The sequence below is a fragment of the Taudactylus pleione genome, unplaced genomic scaffold (assembly GCF_031769625.1).
Source record: "Taudactylus pleione unplaced genomic scaffold, aTauple2 ptg000093l, whole genome shotgun sequence".
Lineage (NCBI taxonomy): Eukaryota > Metazoa > Chordata > Amphibia > Anura > Myobatrachidae > Taudactylus > Taudactylus pleione.
In genome coordinates, this window is record NW_028284495.1 from 18,483,969 (window position 1) to 18,506,477 (window position 22,509).

Here is a 22,509-nt window from a genome sequence, read left to right on the forward strand (position 1 = left end):
GTTGTTGGGACAAATGAGGGACGCCGCTTCTTACATTGGAGAAGCTTCTTTAGATGCTAGTCTGCTGACCTCGCGGGTATCGGCTGCAGCGGTGTCTGCCCGCCGATCCTTATGGTTGCGGTCCTGGAGAGCGGACTCTGATTCAAAGAAAGGTCTGGAGGCCTTACCTTTCAATGGGGAATTACTATTTGGTCCGGACTTGGACAAAATAGTGGACACCCTGGCTAAATCCAAGTCGGCCTTCCTCCCTTCGGCGGCACTGCCTGCTAAGGTTCGGAGTTCGGCTTTTCGTTCCTTTCGGGTTCAGGGTAAGGCGAAAGGTCAGTCCTTCCCGAGACAGTCTGCGAGTAAGATGGCCTCTAAACCCAAGAAGCAAGCCTGGAGTGCTCGGCGCCCTTCTTCCAAGCAGGAAGATAAACCTGCGGCCTGATGGGACGGGCCTCCCTCTGGGGGACCTCAGAGTGGGAGGCCGACTTCTTCTATTTGCCCAGTGCTGGCACAATACCACCACGGATGCCTGGGTTCGAGAAGTGGTCTCCCAGGGGTACGCCCTGTCTTTTCGGCACAGACCACCCCACCAGTTTTTCTGCACAAGTCCTTCTCAGAACAAGACCAAGGCGTTACAGGTTCAGGAGGCTATAGAGTCCTTGCTGAAAGCAGGGGTCATTGTTCCCGTTCCTCTATCACAACGAGGGACGGGGTATTATTCGTCTCTGTTTCTGGTGCAGAAACCCAATGGTTCTCATCGCCCTATCCTCAACTTGAAGTCTCTGAACAAATTCCTCAGAGTTCCCAAGTTCAGGATGGAAACGTTACGTTCCATCATTCTGGCGATGGAACCGGGGGATTACATGGTGTCCCTGGACATCCAGGACGCCTACCTCCATGTTCCGATAGCATCTTCACACCAGCGGTATCTGAGGTTCGCTATCCTTCAACACCACTATCAGTTCCGGGCGCTACCCTTTGGTCTCTCCACGGCACCGAGGGTGTTCACGAAGATTATGGCGGTCATGGCCGCACATCTTCGGAACCAGAATGTACGGCTGCTGCCGTACCTGGACGACCTCCTGTTGCTGGCGAGCTCCCCGGAGGTACTGCTTCAACATCTCCACCTGACGATCGCTTGCCTGCAAGCACACCGGTGGTTGATAAATTGGAAAAAGTCCTCTCTGATTCCATCACAGCGGATGGTTCATTTGGGAGCCCTGCTGGATTCGCGTCAGCAAAGGATCTTCCTGACTCCGGAGAAGGTCGCCTCACTACAGCTGCGGATACGCAGTTGCCTGAGCCGTTGCCGCCTGTCGGTCCATTCGGCTATGAGAGTTCTGGGGTCCATGGTGTCGACATTCGACATGGTGGAATTTGCCCAGTTCCATTCCCGGCCCCTGCAGGGGCTGATTCTATCAGAATGGAACGGGTTACCTCACCGGATCCGCTCTCAGGTGCTGGTGTTGTCTCCGGACGTTCGGCTATCTTTGGCTTGGTGGCTTCAGACAGCTCATCTGGTCGAGGGGCGCCCATTTTGGATCCCGAACTGGGTCCTGCTCACGACGGATGCCAGTCTCCGGGGTTGGGGGGCAGTGACCGGCTCTTTGTCGCTTCAGGGTCGTTGGTCAGCGGAAGAAGCACTTCTCCCCATCAACATCCTGGAACTGCGGGCAGTATACAAGGCCCTGCAGTCGTCCGGCCCCGCTCTTCACGGAAGGGCGGTACAGGTGCAGTCCGACAACGCCACCACGGTGGCGTATATCAATCACCAAGGCGGAACTCGCAGTCAGGCAGCGATGTCGGAGGTGTCTCGTATCCTGTCTTGGGCGGAGGGTCACATTCCAGCGATCTCGGCGGTCTTCATCCCCGGAGTCCTCAATTGGGAGGCGGACTTCATCAGCCGTCACGACGTGCATCCCGGGGAATGGTCGCTTCACCCAGAGGTGTTTCAGCTTCTCGTGGACAGGTGGGGACTGCCGGAGCTGGACTTGATGGCCTCCCGTCACAATCACAAGTTGCCCGTTTACGGGTCAAGGACAAGAGACGCAGGTGCAAGTCTGGTGGACGCGCTGTCGGTGACATGGACGTTTCACCTGGCGTATCTGTTTCCTCCGATATCCCTGCTTCCTCGGGTTCTGCGGAAATTCAAGCAGGACGGCGGCAGGCTCGTGCTGGTAGCTCCGGCGTGGCCCAGACGTCCTTGGTACTCCGATCTGAGGAGCCTCTCCATCGACGCTCCGTACCTTCTTCCTCAACGTCGGGACCTGTTGTCTCAGGGGCCCTGCCTTTACCCGGATCTGGGTCGGCTGTCTTTGACGGCGTGGCTCTTGAGACAGCCGTCTTGAGGTCTCGGGGCTTCTCCAGTTCGGTTATTGGTACGATGCTCAGGGCACGCAAGCCTGCTTCAGCACGGATTTATCACAGAGTGTGGCACACTTACTTTCAGTGGTGTGAGTCCAGACTTTATGATCCTCAGGTGTTCCGAGTTTCTAGGATCTTGGAATTTCTTCAGTCAGGATTGGATCTCGGCTTACGCCTTGCATCTCTGAAGGTTCATGTGTCCGCCTTGTCCGTGTGGTTTCAACGGCGGATTGCAATACTACCAGACGTTCACACCTTTTTCCAAGGTGTTCTCAGGATCCAGCCTCCCTTTGTGCCTCCTGTGGCTCCTTGGGACTTGGCGGTGGTGCTACGGGTCCTGCAGGGTCCTCCGTTTGAGCCTCTTGAGGCGGTGGAGCTCAAGTGGCTGACATTTAAGACGGTTTTTCTCCTGGCAATTGCTTCGGCCAGGAGGGTGTCTGAATTGGGGGCGCTTTCCTGTCGCCCTCCTTTCCTGATTTTTCACCAGGACAGAGCGGTGCTCCGCACTCGTCCTGAGTTTTTGCCCAAAGTGGTCTCGAAGTTCCGAATTAATCAGGAACTTGTTGTGCCAGCTTTTCAGTCCCCTGATCTTTCAGCTGGTGAGACTTCCTTAGATGTGGTCCGGGCGCTTAGAATTTATGTAGACCGGACGGCTTCGGTTAGGAAGTCTGATTCCTTGTTTATCCTCTTTGGTTTTCACAAGAGGGGTTGGCCTGCCAACAAACAAACGTTAGCCCGTTGGCTTCGTTCCGTTATTTGTGAGGCTTATGCACAGGAGGGCTTACCTGTGCCAGCCTCTGTTAAGGCTCATTCCACTCGTTCTGTGGGTCCCTCTTGGGCTGCTAGACGTGGCGCTTCTGCTGTTCAGCTGTGTAGGGCGGCCACTTGGTCTTCAATTCAAACGTTTTTGAGGTTCTATGCGTTTGACACCTTTGCCTCTCAGGATGCATCCTTTGGGCGCCGGGTACTCCTTTCAGCACAGGAGCGTCCCCGCCCTTAGTTGTACTGCTTTGGGACATCCCCAAGGTCAACCCTGTGGACCCCCTATGGACCCTGAAGTAGAAAACAAGAGATATGGTAAGAACTTACCTTTGTTATCTCTGTTTCTACGAAGTCCATAGGGTCCACAGGGTGCCCGCCCTGACGCACCTGGCTTCAAATGGGCTGTGTGGCTGGTCACCGGTTTTCCGTCTCCTATTGCTGTGAGTATGGTTTCTTGTGTGTTCCAGTCTTCCTTCTCTCTGTTCCATATTCTCCTCCGGCCTAGGCTGCTTACCAACTGAGGTGCCTGTGGCTCGGGGGCGGGGTATAGAGGAGGACCCAAGTGCATCCTGGGAGCTAAAAGCTTAACTGTGTGGTGCCCATGGATCCTGTTCCAGCTATAACCCCAAGGTCAACCCTGTGGACCCTATGGACTTCGTAGAAACAGAGATAACAAAGGTAAGTTCTTACCATATCTCTTGTTTTTTGTTATTGCTCAGCTCTAACTTCACGGATCGAGATGAAACACAGTGCAGGTTATTTCTAGGAGTTTCCACTACAAAATAAAAATAAATTCAGTAGTTTTTGCACCATCTTAGAACAAATAGACAGACAAAACATTCTTGTTATATTAGTATAGATTCTTAAAGATGACAGTTTCATTTTATTTATTTCATTTTAAATTTTTCATTTAGTTAATAAAATCCTTTAGTGGTGTTTTTATATTATATGTTATTATTGTAAATAAGTCTTTAGAATTGTAACACAAAGACGGGTGGCTTGTCATGTTTGGTGAACCTATCGTATGGTGTATGATGAGGACAAAAATATATGCAGGGGTTTTAGGTCAGAGGATTCCTGTTGGAGCTTTTACCCTGTAGCCTCATTTCATTACCCCATTTTATAAGTTTTTATTGTCCCTGAATTGTGACGTGCAATTACCACAGTGGTTTTATCAAACAGCCCCATCCAGATGTTAAACTGTGATTGGGAGATTATGCGAGGTAAGTAGTGTGTAAGCATGTGGATTATTACTCTGATCCTTTTGCTGTGTAAAATCTTCATGCTGTCCTTCTGGTCTTTAAAGACCATAAAGAAACCCAAAGGCAAACGTTTCTAGAATCTGTGTTGCTCACATGTATTGCTTTCAGGTCTCTTGCAATATTATTTTCAGCTTCAGTTTAAATTTGTTCTCTTTACATCTACAGATCAGGTCTGATCGTGATAAAAGCCTTTCTCTACGATACAGCATGACAGGTCCAGGAGCTGACCAACCTCCAATTGGTGTGTTTATTATCAGTCCTATCTCCGGACAGCTTTCTGTAACAAGACCTTTGGATCGGGAACAGATTGCGGTTTTTCATGTAAGAAATCAAACTAGCAATCAGTGTTAGGTGTAGATTCAATTAGCCGGGCAGGTCCATTGGCTGCGTATATAATGGGTTATTATGAGAGGAAGACATACCTTATTTTTACTTGCACTGCTGAGGGGCACGAGCAAAAACAATGAGCCGAGGAGCACTAGCATACAAGGTTCCGACAGAAGCTTGCAGCTAATTGAATCTACCTCCTTGTATTGTTGCATAATTGTGATGTACCTTTATAATGTGTTCAGGTATGGATTTAAATTGTTTTGCCCCATGGTAGCCTTTTCCTACAACCAACTTTTGTACCCTTTTTCTGTAGAGGCCAAACTTCTCTGTGGTGGGTTTTTTATGTTGACTGTTATGTCAGGTCTCTGTACAAACAGTCCATAAGGTCTTAAGTAACAGAACACACATATTACATACGTACATTCCATATTAACAATAAGGGGGTGGTATAAAAAGTCGACACCAGAATGTCAACATGGACAGCATATTGACATGGACAGCATGTCTACATTTCAAATATTGACATTCATAGTGTTGACACTGACATAATGTCAACATTGTCAGAATGTCGACAGCCGGCATGTTGACAATGTGTTTTTCCATTGACTTCTTAAGTAATCCTAGCCCTAAATGCACCCTAACCCTAACTGCAGCCTAACTCTAAAATCGGCGATCAACATTCTAACAATGGTTACATTCTGACACTGTTGACATCCTGAACTTATACCGATAATAGGAATGTTTCATTTTGAAAAGACATAGGACATAGGTTCTCAAACTCGGTCCTCAGGACCCCAAACAGTTCATGTTTTCCAGGTCTCCTCACAGAATCACAAGTGAAATAATTAGCTCCACCTGTGGATCTTTTAAAATGTGCCAGAGAATAATGGGATTGTAGTTGGCATCCAGGCGTGCGGAATGCCGACGGTCTAAATCCCGACAGCGGGATCACGGCACCAGGTAAGTATAAGCAGTAAGGGTGCGGGGTTAGGTACTAGGGGGAGGGTTAGGGTTAAGCATCGGGGAGGGAGGGTTAGTTTTAGGGTGCGTGGAGGGGGAGATTAAGTTTAGGCACTAGGGGGCGAGGTTAGGTTTAGGCAACAGAGAGGGAGTGTTAGGTTTAGGGTGCGTTAGGCTTAGGCACTAGGGGGGAGGTTAGGTATAGGCACCGGGGAGGGAGGGTTAGGGTCAGCATACTTACCTATGCGTGTCGGATTCTGACTGTCGGGATGCCACTGTCTGTATTCTGATCAGCGGCATCCCGACCACTGGCAATCCATACCCAACCCGAAACACCTGTGCACCTGCTAGGTGACCTGGAAAATGTGAACTGTTTGGGGACCAAGTTTGAGAACCACTGACGTAGAAGAATGTGAGGTAAATGCATGTCTGATAGAAGTTATTGTTTCTTCCTGCTTTTCATGATTACTATTATCTTATTTTATGATAAAGCGCTGTCATATTACACAGCACTGTACAGTATGGGCATCATCAAACAAACAAATTATATATAATAACATTATCCCAGTGATCGCAAAATACGCGCTATAGCGCGTATATACGCGATACAGGCAGTTGGGGACCCGTTTTTTTAAAACAGAGTGGGTCCTTGAGGACGTGCTGTGTGTTCTGTGTCCACAGCAGCCAATAACCGCCGGCAATGTCTCCCCAGCCAATCAGTGCCGGCAGCAATTGGTTTGGGAGACGCTGCCAGCAGTGATTGGTTGCTGCGGAAATAGCACACACACACAGTGTGTCCTGCAGGCCCGCTCTCTCAGCCAATCGCTGCAGGTAACGTGTCATCCATCACTGACCAGCGACCACCTCGGAGCACCTTCTTCCCTCCCTGCCTACCAGCATACTTAATTAGTCTTTCCTGACATCGGCGCTGGCAGATCCCCCTTGGTTGGCTGCAGCAGCGCTACCTGCGGTCCATCCCAGCTCTCTGCATGCAGTGGGTCACCCGGTGGAAAGAGGTAACAGCCCCAACTGCTACCTATTAATCCCTTCCCTACCTCCCAGTGCTGCCCCAGCTACTATCCTGACACCGCCTCCCTACCCCCAGTATTGCCTGCCTTAACTCCCTTTTTGCCCCCCAGTACTGCCCCAGCTGCTAATTACCTTTGCCCCCTCCCTACCTCCAGTACTGTATGCCCCTAGCACCCTCCTTGCCCCCCAGCACTGTCACAACTGTTGTCTTCACTTATCTTTCCCTACCCATGGCACTGCCTACCCTCTCCTCCCATAATGTATGATGAGACCCAGAAACTGTGTAGAAGGACCCCAGCTTTTAAAAGTGCGGGGCCCCTGTGACCCTGCCCAAATTAATTTACAATCTAAAATGTGTTGTAAACATTTGCTACACACAGTAATGTCGCAGAGTAACATTTGAAGCTGTTAGTGGCTTTTTTAAGGTACTGGGGACTGGTCTATCTGTGCTGCTGTTGGTCTTGTGGCACATTTGGAACAAAGAGAGACATTAGTAGGTGGAGATACGACATACGAACCACTGACCGTAGGATCTTGAAACAGTCATGGGGAAAAATTAAATTAACTTTTCGCTTATAGTCCAACTAAATACTTATCACGCAATACTATTAGCCGCGGTTTTCACGGGAGTGTATTCTCCATAGCATTAGTCACAAATAAGTTTTCACCACCTCCTGAGCAGGTGAAAAGTTGGGGAAAATCCCTATTTTAAGGTAAAAATTTCGAGACTTGGTTCAGAACCACTGGTACACCCTCCTTAATGACTAATTAGGTCAAATATTTTTTAATTAGATTTATTTGGCTAATAATGTTATATTTTTGTGATGAAAAAGTGCAAAGTGCCGGAAAATAGGTTAATTGATGTGGGACAGGTATATGGGGGGGTGCTATATAAATGAGAAAGGTGTTTTTAAGATTTCAGGTGGGTGTTAGAAGTGTTTTTAAAAGTGTCTTTAAATGACACAAATAAATACTAATATTATTTTTATGCACCCCTATTTTAAGTAGAACATTTATTTTGCTAAAAAAATACTTGCTTTCTATCATTATTTTACTGAATTAGAAACATGGATAGAACAGCCTTTTGATGCAATTTACAAACCCCAGAACCTTTTATTATGGCCACTACACTTCTATACGGTTATCCTATATTACTTTGCCTTTTGCTTTGCCTTTTGCTCCAATTTCACCTATACTTATCGTGGGTAAAACTAGCAAGAATTATTGCGCGAATGCTGCATAGTGACTTTTGCAATTGGATTGTGTGAAGAACGGGAGCACGCATAGACGCCATAAGCGAAATTATTGTATGATGTGTGCGATATCCTAAAGCGCATCAAGTTATCGCTTTATCCTGGCTAATATAATTCCCCCATAGTTGTTAATTGTTAACCATAACTGTTTACTTTAGCATAAAATCCGCTAATGTAACTAGCACATTCAACACAAAAGACAGTGGAAAAGAATGCAGCATGAAAGGGGAGTTTTGCTCAGAGCATCTATTATCCAGTTCTGCAGTTACTATGGCTGAATTGACAGCAGATTCACTGATATTTCTAAATAACTCATCTGGGACAAGTGCTTCACTGGGACTAAGCCACAGACACAGTGTAATTTTCTGTTTCATATTTCTTCTGAGAACTGCCATATAAAATTGTTTTTGCAGTTGAGGGCACACGCAGTGGATGTAAATGGAAACCAGGTGGAAAATCCCATAGACATAGTGATCAATGTAATAGATATGAATGACAACAGACCAGAATTCCTGCACCAAATCTGGAATGGGAGCATTTCTGAAGGATCAAAGCCAGGTAAAGGATGACTTTTATTTTTTGACAAATGAAATATTTTGCTTCTTATATTTTTGTTTCTATTTATTTTGATGCAATTTAAACTTTAATTCTCACGTGTATTAGGTCCACTGAACACACGTCAGAACACACGTCAAAGATATTTGTATCCATGACCAAACTCATATCTCTTATGACACATACTATTATTGTGTCACAATTGCTAAGATGATTGGATGTGACCAAATGTTTTAGTGCATTGTATCTGCTATTTATCTTTTTGTAAGATGCCAAATCAAAACAGTAAAAGAAGATATACAAATGAATCAATGAACATTTGGATCCACAACTGATTAATTGATTATCCTAATAGTATTAGTATTAATTCAATTTGTCTTTATTGCATAAACATGATTTATATATATATTATTTTTTTTTTGCATATTACTACAGATGTGTCCTCATATACATTTGCTGCAGTCGCGGCAAACAGCCTCTCCAGGTGCCAGAACTGTGCAACTCTGCTAGCGCCGGGCATAATTTTAACCCAAAAATGCCTCTTAGTCCCTATGTGATGTGACTGGGACGCACCAGCAGACTGTGCTGATTAATGTGATATGCGACACTTGTATATCTCTCTACAATTGAGTCTGAATCTGTATACAAAATGATACGATGCAGCAGCCGTTACTTTTCTCCAGGCCAAGTTCCGTTGTGCTTCGTATACAGATTTAAAGGCCTATTCATCATCACCTATATTTCACAAAAGCAGCTGTTACTGGCTCTCGAGTCCTGTGCTCTTCTGCATGGGTGCCGGCTAGAGCTTGTGCTGCAGTGGCGCCGGGGGAAGCTTGCGCGGCGGCGGCTACAAGGGGGGAGTGAGGCACCACCTGCAGCGGTTGCGATGGGAATGGGGAATGGACACAGGTTGCGCCGGGAGGTGGAGGGGGCAACGGACACCAGCGGCCATGGTGGGAAGGGGGGCAGAGAGGGACGGACACAGGCATCAGCGGGCGAGGGAAGTTGGTGTTAAACAGCCTAGCAGCAGCGGTGGGGGGCTGGGACACACACCGCTGGGTGGGAGGACACCAGTGGCCGCAGGAGTGAAGGGGGACCGGAACAGACACTGGTGCCAGCAGGTGGAAGGGGGGCCGGGCGGTTGGGGAGGTGAAGGGAGGCATGCAGCAGTGAGGAAATCCTTGTGGAAAAACGAATCACTTTTCCGAAAGCTGACGCCACAAAAAGAGCAGCTTTTCGGAAGTGATACTTTATATAGGGAGGCATGACGAATGAGGCATGATGAATGCCTCCAAAACATCTTTTAAACTCGCAGCGAGTTTAAAACATAATTATCACTAGTGATAATTATGTACTGATGAATAGACCCTAAGTCACACACAGATATACAAGTGTTACATTAATTAATCAGCACAGTCTCTTTGTGTGTCAAATTCAAATTGCGATTAAGAAGCATTTTCAGGCGAAAAAGACACTTGGTGCCAGCAGTGTCGCATGTGATCTGGTGGCTCACTCACGTGGCGTATTGAGACTAGATGTATGAGGACATCTGTATATTCGCCTGAAAGCTAAGGCTAATGGGATGGAATACTGTAACAACCATTGAGTAATAAAAAAGTAAATATTTGTATAGTATCATTAATAAAGAACTGTAGCCAGGGGTGTCGGGAGTGGGGTAGAGGGTCCAATGTACCAAGGTTTGTCAGAAAACCCAGGCTGGTGAGGCTCAGCCAATCGCCAAGGCGCACATATCTTTTAGCAGGTAATGAGTGCCCCAGTATTCACAACTGGTGTTTCAATGCCCAAACATAATTGACTACGCCCCTAATACTGGGGCTCGAGAGATCTCTTGGCAGCTTTGCCCATGGTCAGTTGCTTTCCTTGGACCCCCCCTGCTTTATTCCATGAGAGATACAAATTATAAAGGCTAGACCACAAATACTGCTGTCCTAGTCCACCATGGGTATGACATGTTCATGCTTCGAAGCCCAATCAACACCCTTCTAAGGATATAAGTTGATAAATAATAAAGTAACTCAGATCAACTTTGAAAAAGAATACAGTTAATAAAATGACATGTCTCTGCTTCCTGAGGTTTGACTTTCCTCAGGCCTTTATGGAGCGTAGAGCAGTGATTATATGGAGAATTATTGAGCTGCAGAGTAGGTCTCATTATGCACAAGCTATTCTTGCATGACTTTTCATGCATACCCTGCTGTATTTCTCAAGGACGACGAATTACTCACCTGGACAGTCCCAGTAATATCAGCTAAGTTTTTTTTTTTTTTTAGACGTTCAGTAGAATCTGCATCCTGTTTGTTTTCATTTTAGATTTAACTTTTCCCAGTATAGTTCTCATTTAAGGTGATTTATAATACTGGGATATTTAGTCAGTATAAGTTTTCAACAACATTCTATATGTTATAAGTCAACAACTTGACTGCTATTTTCACTCACAAAACATGGTAGGTAGCTGAAAACAGCTGAAAAGGCCTAAAACGTATCCCAGACTGCTAGACAGCACCACTTTAACATAATTATCACATACTGTCATTAAATGTCACACCTAATTCCGCCCTTTCATTACTCGTCACATCCTGGCCCTCAATCAGAGGCGGTTGGAGGATGCAAGCGGTCGCTCAGAAACTGGGCGGCCGCTTGCATCCTGACCGTCCACCTCTGTTTCGGTCGTTAGGCTGTGGGTTTACACCCACAGCTCTAATGACCGCTAGGGTGATGGTCGCGATGGTCATAGACCATCGCGACCATCGGGCTTAAGACGAGACCCTAGGGTAGGGTCTCACTTGTCGTAAGCCCCGGAGAGCTTCTGGCTCTGTCAGAGCCGGAAGCTCTCCACTGACATCACTAGTGATGTCAGTGGGGCCTCCCCCAAACGGTAGGCGTTCCCATGGGAATGCCTCCGTTTGGGCTGCCACCCCCCGGCCCGCCTTCCAAACGGGGCGAGCTGGCAATGAACATCAACAGCTCGCCCCTTTTGGAAAGAGACCCGCTACGACCGGTGCTGTCGGTCGTAGCGGGTCTCACGCATGCGCACGAAGGAGCCGGCTCCCTCGTGCGCGTGTGCACTGGACAAACATCGAGGCGGCCGTGCGGTTGTAGACCGTACGGCCGCCTCTGAATGAAGCCCCCAGTCCCTCTACTAGTTCTGTCACAGTGGCTGATTCTGAGTTGGGAGCAAAGCAAAAAAACTTTGCACCTTGGTAAACAATATTGCAGGTGGAGCAGATTTAAAGTTTTCAGAGATATGTAGTGCCCACACTCACCCCAGCCATCATATATTTACATGCTCTCTGAAAACACATCTCTATGTTGGAGTTTATTATTCGCATTGGCCAAAGGCACCAGAACGTTTTTAGATTGGGGAGCCAAGATATAATTTCATTTTGGCACCCTTACATCTATATCTATCCACCACAAACCAGCATTCTTAGGTCAAAATCAACATGAATCATATACAGCAGCTGGTTGGTCCTAGAACAGACTGAGGCGTCACTGTGGGACTTAAAGGCAATGCTGAATATATTTACTAATATTTCAGAGCCCCCCAACTCTTTTATCAAAGTATATATAGAAATCGTTGCACTCCAAATATCTCTAGTAATTGCCCGGGTGCCCTCCAAGGGAAACTGTAGGTAATTTGCAAGCAGAGGCACTCATAGGACTTGTACATAGAAAGAAAAACACTGCAGCCCAAGCAGGTTTAGTCTGACGTTTCAGATATATGTATCTTATATCAGGGATTTTATATATAAATATACAGTATATCTATATATCCATAATGAATAAAAAAATATTACTATTATTATTAATAACTAGTATGCCCTTGGCGAACATTTCGCCAATTTTAGCCCTCTTCCCTGACCTACTTTCTCCAACAAGTGAATTTCAAGCTCGCAAATCACAGCCAATCAGCACTGGGTTGGCGCCTCAAAAGCAACACCTCTTTTGAGAGCCGGCAGCCGCTGATTGGCGGATGGCTGGGAGATGGTGAGGCGGAGTAACAGTGCATTATCATTTGTATTTATATGGGCTCAGCTTATAATACCCCCTGGAAACGGGCCATTTTCCTTCAGAGTTCATGGCCAAATATATCATTGCACTTACAAATTGTCGAAATGTTGCTATAAAAAAACTGCAAAAACCATAAATGCACGCGGCTTAGCCGGTGAGTGATGATCATGTGACCTGTAGATATGAAAGCAGAGAAAAGAGGCATTGCTTTCGAGACGCCAACTCAGTACTGATTGGCTGGGATTTGCAAGCCTTCCACGTGTTGGAGAAAGTAGGTTAGGGAATAGCACCCCCTACCGTGACAGTTTCTTACACAACTAGTCCCAACAGTAATAATAAGGTCGGGTGACAGGGAGGTGAGCAATGTGTCATATGACATCAGGAAGCTCAGTGATGCCCCCACCAGGCACAAGGCTGTGTAACACGTATGCGCTCAGTACACACACACTCCGCCTCACCGTCTCCAAGCCTCCCGCCAATCAGCAGCTGACGGCAGCTCTCGTTGAAAGCAGATAAAAGAGGCGTTGCTTTCGGGGAGCCAACCCGATGCTGAATGTCTGTAAGTTGCGAGGCTGAGAAGAGACCACCAGTAGTGCTGAAGAACAGCAGCTGGTGGCGGTCAGCCCTATCCTGCTTCCCCTGGGTCACTGTGCCACTCTGTGTTCAGGTAGTTTTCTTCACATTGTGAGGTTAGTTATACTAAATTATTTATTTTGGTTTTTGGTGATTTTTTTTTTCATCCAATTTTATCCAGTTTTATTCCAAATTCTTTCATTTATTGCTGATTGAAATCCGTCACCAAAGAATCAAATGAATATCTTAATTAGTCTTTGAGATATTCAAATTCAGAGAGCTTTCCGGACAAAGGGATAAGGAAATTATATATATTAGATAATAATAACAATAATAATAATAAATACACATTGTCCCTCATGGAAAAAAAACACGCATATATTGGCCCCCTCAGAAACACACACATTGTTCCCCACATAAAAAACAAGCAAACATATTGTACCTTGCAGAAAAAAAACTATATATATATTGGGCTATATCCAATTAGCCGCAGAAAATTACCATGGCTAATTAGCTCGCCCAGGGCTTTCTCAAGGCTATCCAATTAGCCCCGTAGTCGGCATGACGACGGCACTTATCGGGTTTTTTTTTTACGGGACCTTATGTGTCCCGAAAAATAATCCACGATAAGTGCTGTTTTTTCACCCAGAAAAAGGCGAGAACACATAGGGCTGCGAGCTTATCGCGGCTCCTATGTGTTAACGGGCGAACTGTCCTATTAATTTGCCCGAATTAATAGGATAGGGAAGAAAAAAATATTGGCGATAATTGGGGATTATCAGCGAAAAATCCCCGTTTTTCGCAGATCGCGGGGATCAATTAGCGCCCGAACAGTGTTCGGGGCTAATTGGATATGGCTCATTGTCTCTTACAAAAAAAAATATAACACATTGTCCACCAGAAAATTAATAAAACACACATTAATTATTGCCCCAGCCCCGCGCAAAGGACTTACCTGAGCTCTCGCATCCTCAGTCGCGGACGGCACCAACTTCCCTGTGGGGTGGTGCATTTGTGTGGCCGCTCCCCCGCAGCGGCCCACATGCTGGCTCTGGGTATAGGGCAGAGGGCGGGCTGGAAGCAGAGGGCAGACTGAGACAGGTACTGTATGGGTCTGAATGCAGACTGTAATAGAGTGTAGGCTGCTCCGAGTCTCCCAGTGCCTAGCTGACAGCACAGTAATCTCTATAGCAGGGTGGGGGTCGCGTTGGGGGGGACATTTGGGTCCAAGTGGGGAGAGAGGACAAAGGGCGGGGTAGCTGAGGGGAAGAGCCGAGGATTATGTTAAGTTGGGGGTGAGATGGGTGCAGTACTGGTGCCAGAGGAGGGGCCAGCCCACAATAACTAGCCACACACTAGTCGGAGCCAGATTCAGGGGGAAGAGGCAGACAGAGAAGGGCTGTGGGGAAGAGGTGGAGCAGCCAGAAGGGGGTTATTTCTCTCTGCCCAGACAATACCCTTGGTAATCCATTCCATCACAGCCTCACTGCGCCCTGTGACCAAGTATATAAACTAGCGGAGCTCTCAAGTGTTTGGGGGGGCGAGCTGCCCCCTTGCCCACCCCACTCCGGCGCCTGTGGCATTGGTACATAATCAGAACTGTTCCAAACTCCATTGTGAGCCACACCCATTCCTCTAAGTCATACCCTTTTCCTAATAGATTGTCCTCTAAGTCATACCCTTTTCCTACCTGCTATGTGTCTGTTTATATATGCCGGTTTCATCCCTGACAAGCGCTGTGCTCTTCACTGAAGAAATGCTACTTTTTCCTGAGGCTGCTGAAAACTGTCATAATCATTTTTAATGGGACCCACATTATGGTCAGAATTGAAAAATAATCAGAGCTAATGCACATTTGTTATGACCTTTGAACTAAATGTAAAATGTTTGCCTGCATTAAATAGTTTTGCAAAGTGTGCTGATTGCCTTCACTAGGCTGAATACACTGTTTTTTTTTACATTTCAGTTTTTTGTGTTTGTTTTTTTTCCAGGATCTTATGTAATGACTCTCACTGCTATTGATGGTGATGACTCCAAACAACCAAACGGTATGCTGAGATATAAAATTCTGTCCCAGACGCCAGACAGTCCCTCATCCAACATGTTTACAATCAACAATGAGACCGGTGATATTATCACCTTGGCAGCAGGACTTGATAGAGAGGTAAAAGTGCTCTTTAGTGATATATACTGATATGATATTTAGATATAATATATACTCACACACACAGGCTCACACAATACAATTTGGCAGGCTGTTTAAAGACTGGTATAGACTTGCGGTGCTAGGACCTTCCTGCAAGCTTCTGCTTAGACAACCTAGATATAAGTAGATAACCATAAAATAGGGACTACTTATTAAGTTAACCACAGAGATAACCTTTAAGCAAGATAACGGAATGACAATGCAAAATTCAAGATATAGCTATAACAGTAACAAAAAAACAGTCTGGATTCTTCTGACTCTTGTAAAAAACAGTGTTTATTATCTAGCAATAAATATTACATAACATAACTTTATAGGAGTCATGTTGCAGTTGAAATACTGGCATGCGGGATCCCGGCGCCGGAATCCCGACACCAGTCAGAATCATGGTGCCGGCATCCTGACCCCCGGCATCTCAACAGTAAGTAGTGGGGTCAGGGGGAGGGGTAGGGTTAGGCACTAGGGCAGAGGGATAGAGTTAGGCACTAGGGTGGGGGAGGGCTAGGTTTAGGCACTAAGGGGGGGAGGGATAGGGTTAGGCACTAGGGGAGAGGGATAGGGTTAGGCACTAGGGTGGGGGACAGCTAGGTTTAGGCACTAAGGGGGGGAGGCTAGCTTAAGGGTGTGGGGATTCCAGCATCGGGATTCTGATCACCGGGATCCCGAGCGCCGGCTACCCGTACCAACCCCATGTTGAGTTGGACCGGTGTGTTTTCCTATGTAAATTACGTCTTTTAATTTTGTTCATGCGTACAAAGCACGACTTACATTTGTGGCCATATGAACCGTTGCATCCTGCTTTTACAAACGGTTGCGGCTCCTGACAAATAAATGGGTGGATCAGGTGAAGGAGGTATGGGTGTGTTCGCACAAATGCGACCTACGAAGACCTGGACAAAATGATGATGTAGACAAAAAAGCTGTATTAAGTCTTTCCATACTTATGTTGATTTGCATGTCAAGGTTAAAACTTGTCTGTGATTGCAGCCTTTCGGAACATTCGCATAGCTTTTTTTGTTACATTAAATAGTTGTAGACTCAGCCTTTTTGTCATTATAGACATTGTTGATTTTAGTGGACATTCATTGAGAATAGAGCAGGGCAAGATGTGATTAAACCATATAAATATTATTACTGCCTCTGAAAGTGAATGATTTATCTAAAAATTTAATTAACGTTTACACCATAAGAAATAAACACAATGATAATGAATATTCAATTCTAGAAGAATAAATTTATTGGCTTTTAACTACTTTTTTTTTTTGGTGAATATTTAGTAGCTTTAGAATATTGTCATGCCCTGTTTTCCAACTGGGATTAAAGGCTGCATGAATGTTTTTTTTTCTTTATTTTGAAACACAGGGAATACATTAATAAATGAATAATAAATATGTAAGGTATTTCTCGGGAAAGTCTATCGATAAAATGTTTTATTGGAATATACCTTTTTTTGTACTTAGGAAACGGGTGGTGTGTAGGATGCTAATAATACCAGTTGCAAGGTGCTGATGCTACAGTCACTGAGGTTATTCCGTCCTATATCAGATGCTAATTCTCTCTCTCATGAAGCGTATATTATATACGTATATTCATGGTTTCCTACTTTAACCTGGAATAAATACATGTTAAAGACCCTCTAATCCTATAAGACAAAATGTATCCAGTATTATAGGGATCTTGGAATAATCACATATATATATACTGTATGTCTAACTTCTCACACTTTGTACTGGTAGGTTAGTGTTACTGACAGGAAGCCTGCGGGTAGTGTGCACTAGGAAATCCTTTCTTTATACAGGTTGAGTCTCCCATATCCAAAATGGGTATTTTGGATATCGGATTTTTCCGTATTTTGGAATATTTGCATACCATAATGAAATATCTTGGGAATGGAACACAAATCTAAACACAGAATGCTGTTATGTTTTATATACACCTTATACACACGGCCTGCAGGTAATTTTATACAATGTTTTTGTACATCAAACAAAATTTGTGTACAATACATACATGAAATTCATCTATGTTTCATATACACATACACAGAGCCTGAAGGTAATGGTATACCATATTTTTTAATGATTTTGTGCTTTGAACAAACATTGTGTACATCGAACTAACAGAAAGCAAAGGTTTCACTTTCTCCTAAATTGTAAATTGTATTTTCAGTTCTTATAGATGAGGCAATTATTTCAGATTATTTTACACCATCTCAGTGTAATGCATTGGTTCCGAACCTTTCTAAAAGCATGGCGCCCCAGAGTATCAGCTCACGGCACCCCTAGGACAGCAGTTTATTATTAAAAAAATCAGCAAAAATGATTAGAGTAAGTAAATTGTGTTTACTTGTCATCTTTAGGTTCAGGTATGTGGTAGTGGACAGGGTTGTGCCATGTTTGTCCACATATTTTATGATTGGCAGCCACCAGCACTCAATTGCCTATCACTTGGACCATAAATAAATTGATTTGGTCCTGGACTGCCAACTCGTGGCCCCCCTGCAAGTGCACCGCGGCACCCAGTTTGGAAACCATTGGTTTAATGGTTATCTTTGGAGTGAAAATTTTATACTTAAACAATACATAAAACAAACGGTTAATGGAAAAAAAGTATGCATCAAATGTATATTTTTTCTCTTGTTGCATATCATTATTCAGAATGATTCTTAAATCAGAATGAATTGCTACAAACAAAGAGACTTTGAGTGCATTTGCTGAACCATGTTACGTGTCACTTATTATGTTTGTTTTGAAATTAATATATCTAAATTTAGTGCTATTTTCATAATTTGAGCCACAATACATATGGGATAATGTATCTACTTCTGTAAATTTTAAAGATAATGATAGCCATCCATGACCAGTAGTGGCACCTACTTTATGGAGAGAGTGGGGCTGCCCGGCTGCTATTCATTTAGGACTGCTGTGTCCATTGCGCATGTGCGAGCAATCGAACAGCGAATGGGAAGGTAGGGAAAGAGGGGCATGAGCACAAAACCCAGCTTCTAGGAACTGCATCAGCTGCAGCCCTTAGAAGCCAGGTAGTGCTGGCATACTCAATGTATAAGTGACTTACCATTGGAAGCGCTTTCTATAACGGCAGTCTGGACTAGAAGTCATAGGAGGAGAAAACTCCTCCCCTCTGAGACTCACAGTCCAGCTTGTAACTAGCTGCCAGTGCACAAACTAGGCTACTGGGGCTGTGGTGGATTTTACTGGGGTGGGGGGCCACTGCCCATGACCATATAGAGGCTCAAGTCGGGGGCTGAGTGCTTATACACAAGTGATGGAAAGTCAAAGTGACATCTAATATCCACAATAAATTACAGTAATACAGTATTACATCTTTTCCTGAATATGAAAACTGAAATACTGTAATGACATCAGAACTCACTGATTCCAAGCAATGACATCAGAGCTTTCATGTAAATGAGTTTATACATATATTAGCATCATGTACATATAATAAAATTGTACAACTGCTGTAAAATATATGGGATAGCAGCAGATTAACAGAAGTTTAGAACTCTTATAGTTTAGGAAAAATAAAAAAAATGTGACTTAAAGGTGATAGCAACAATAATAATTGTGTAAAAAGCCTTCAAAACACAAAGGTTCTTCCTTTATAAATATGATTACAATCTTTTACATTTGATGGAGGACATATTTTTATGAACTTATAGCTGTGTTGTGTATGTTCTACATGAAAGCATAAAGCCTAGCTGGTATTATCATGGCACAGTCATCAAACATGTTAAGGCAGCTGGTATTCCTGGCACTTAACGCCATAACTCAGCATGTTAATGATACACAATTCAGGCAATATTGTACTGCTCTTTTGAAATGCCATCAAGGTCTTAAAACAAATAGAGATGCTTTTTTATGTCTTCCAGAAAGTGCAGCGATATACATTAATAATTCAAGCCACAGACATGGAAGGAAACCCAACATATGGTCTCTCGAACACAGCAACTGCTGTCATTTCAGTGACAGATGTCAATGACAACCCTCCAGAGTTCACGTCAATGACTGTAAGTATAGATTATAAGTACCCGAGAAATACAAATATGAGGCCAATACAACAGCAGCATGCTTGTTTAGCATCTAAGTGTAGATGCATATCATTTTATATAAGTAGTAAGAAACAGATAGGTGCCACGTGGTAGGGGAAGATTGAGGTTTAATGGATATAAATATGATTTTGTTACAAATTTGTGCAAAAAATGCATCATCCTGCACATTAAGAAAAAAATGAGCTTTTGGTTGCCTGCATTTAATAATAGATGATAAATCTGTATCAATTAAAAATGCTACAAATGTAATGCTGGCTCATATTACTGTGTAAGCTACTGACGTATCTTAACAAATTATTTAACTGAAGTGTTTGTTAGTTACGCCATGTTTTGGCACTTACCTGCCCCGATTTTGATTCCATTGTCATCGCTATTAGAGGAACAGTATCAGTGGAGTCGCTGGAGAAGAAAAGATTAATACGATATTTTGTGTCTCTCCATTAATCCACTCTCGTCTAGGTGTATTCTATAGACTGATCTGATATACTGTAAGCTTTATCTTACACAAAACAGACTCAGCACATGTGCTTCCATAATGTCTGTCCAAAAGCCTTGATAAACTACACTATTAATTTGACTAACACATGAAGAATGAAATCACTGTCTTGAATAGTTCACAGCATAAACTATATTGTTGGAGAATGACAGAGGACCTGTAAGATGAAGTGAAATTTCCTTGTTTGTAGCAATTGAAATCTAATATTAACCCAGTGCATGCTTCTTATTAAATATATTTGCTGACTCGTATTTAGGGATGATGCCTCTGTATCTGTCTGAATAATTCTGCAATGCCCCTATTTTCCAGACAGTGATGTCTTCATTTAGCCCTGCAGCGTACATCACTTAAGCTTCATCTAGCAATACCCACTGAGACTATTTTCACTATTAAGAATTTTGAAAATTTCTGTTGAATTCAGTTACTGTCTCTAAAGTCATCATCCGTATTTAAATGAATATTATTAACAGATCATATGGAATTCTTTTACTCCATTACAGGAGATCAATGAGATTGTTCTTACCTGCATTCCTGTAGAATGGTAAAGGGTTTTTTTCAATTAGCACATTTCTTATATCTGAGCTTAACCTAAGTTTTAACTGTAAACATAATTTTAAACCAAAATATAAGGCTTACCCATAAAGACAGCATAGTTTCCTGCACCTTAAGAACTCTGATCTTATATTCACCAAGCTCTACAAATATACAGTAAGACCAGGGTTGCCTACCTTTAACATTCTCTTCCCGGGAGAAGCCCGGGTAAGAGATGCAGCAGGGGGCCGACGGGGGCGGGGCTTGACGATTCGCATCATTAAGCCCCGCCCCCTCGCGGTAAAATTGCCGCGATTGGGCACAATTTATATAGGGGGCGGGGCCAAATGCTGTGATTCATGCAGAATCACAGCTTAAGCCCCGCCCCCTTCACGGAGACCCGCGATTGCCGTGGGTATTCTCCTAATTCTGCCCACTTCACTAGGAAGTGGGCAGAATGCGGGAGAAATGCCTACCCTTCCGGGGGTGCGGGGGGTTACCCGAAAAATCGGGAGCCTCCCGCGAAAACCGGGAGGGTAGGCATGTATGAGTAAGACACTGATAAACCATAAAAAGTCCAATATACAGACAATATTAAAACTATGTAATATGCAGATTATGAGTATATAATTATGCTTACTTGTAAAATTTGTAATTTATCTGTAACTTTCCTGTCTGATCACCAATATAATATGTAATTTTGCTATGTGTTCCATCCATTATGTAAAGGGATACCAAACCCTTGTGGCACTATATATATGTGATAATAATAATATTTGTGTTTCTTTTACTTTACATTTTGAAAAACAGTTGCAAGTTCACCTTTATGTTATACAGTACATCACAGTATACAAGCCTGCCATATCTCTTCAATTGCTTCTGATCTTTGCCCTGGTCCAGCTAGAAATGAAAATGGTATGTGTTACTCAAATTTGAGGGAGGTAGGTTATAAATAGAGTGGAAACACCATTAAAGCAGCATTGATCATAAGCTTTTTGTAGTCATCCAGTAACAAAATCGTCTGCAAAGGAAACAGTAGGTTTGCTACTGTATGTATTGCTAATTTATAATTATAAAATTGGAGCCTGATTAAAATGATGTCATCATGTTGGAATGCAATGACAGTTAGTCTGACCTCTCCCAGTGGTATCACAGATGTAGAGGAGAGAGTGAGGAGGCAGTGATAGAGAGAGACTTTGGGGGAAGAAGAAGGAGAGATGGCGGTTATGTAATGTAGATGGATAGAGAGAGAGAGTTGAGGGGGTGGTCAGAGATAATAAATATATAAATAAAAAACAGGCAATGCTGGGCATTACAGCTAGCATACAAATATACAGTGTGTGTTTTAAAATTCACAAATAAAGCATTTATTGCTTTTACTCAGCTGTGTGCTAGCACTCCAACCTTTGCAAGTACTGCTGTGTCTTAAAAAAGAGATTATAGATAATAAATCACAGCAGAAGGTTTATCTACTGCACGAGAACTTCATGCAGAGTATAAATGAATACCTCTGTGCATCTAGAAATAACCTGCAAATATTGTAGTAGTTGATACTGTATATGTGTCTTTATACATATGCACACCTGGATACTCTCATGATCTTCCCCTTGGATTAAAGGTTCCATTTATTTATCATTGGGGACAGCAGGTCAACTCTATTTATTAAGCAGCGAAGAGCCTGGATTACCCATTCTATGGCAAAGAAGAACACTACCGATCAGGGAGATACTGTAGATGATCCCCAGGGTAGCAAGTATTGATGAATACTGGTGTTTTCCACATTGTATTGCTGTGAGAAGCAACCATACAAATCTAATGATACCACCAGTTTCAGAGTTCTCATGATAAATAGAGTCCTAAGGGTTTTCAGGTTTATTAAAGGGTTTCAAAGCTTATAGACAAAGTTTCAGGAATGGATCTCTCACCCACGTCCATTACTCCAGGTATTCACTGACTAGCTGCTGTTTGTTTTACTTGTTATGTGTTTTATAGTTATTGTCAGCTGTTCAGTCTTCCTTATTGTTAGTCCTCAAGCTTATAAACCCAAAAAGAAATAAGATAAATATAACGTATCTCTCTAGGTCTCCAGGTGAGTG

At 43.8% G+C, this 22,509-nt stretch overlaps 1 protein-coding gene across 1 annotated transcript in view; it reads left to right on the plus strand.

Moving 5' to 3' along the window:
- Positions 1-22,509, plus strand: part of CDH2 (cadherin 2) — a 326,405-nt gene that overhangs the window by 246,369 nt on the left and 57,527 nt on the right. The window contains exons 5-8 of the mRNA XM_088469582.1: positions 4,542-4,697; positions 8,362-8,506; positions 15,100-15,272; positions 19,207-19,344. Of these exons, the coding sequence (XP_088325708.1) occupies positions 4,542-4,697; positions 8,362-8,506; positions 15,100-15,272; positions 19,207-19,344 (612 nt within the window). The remainder of the gene's footprint in view (positions 1-4,541; positions 4,698-8,361; positions 8,507-15,099; positions 15,273-19,206; positions 19,345-22,509) is intronic.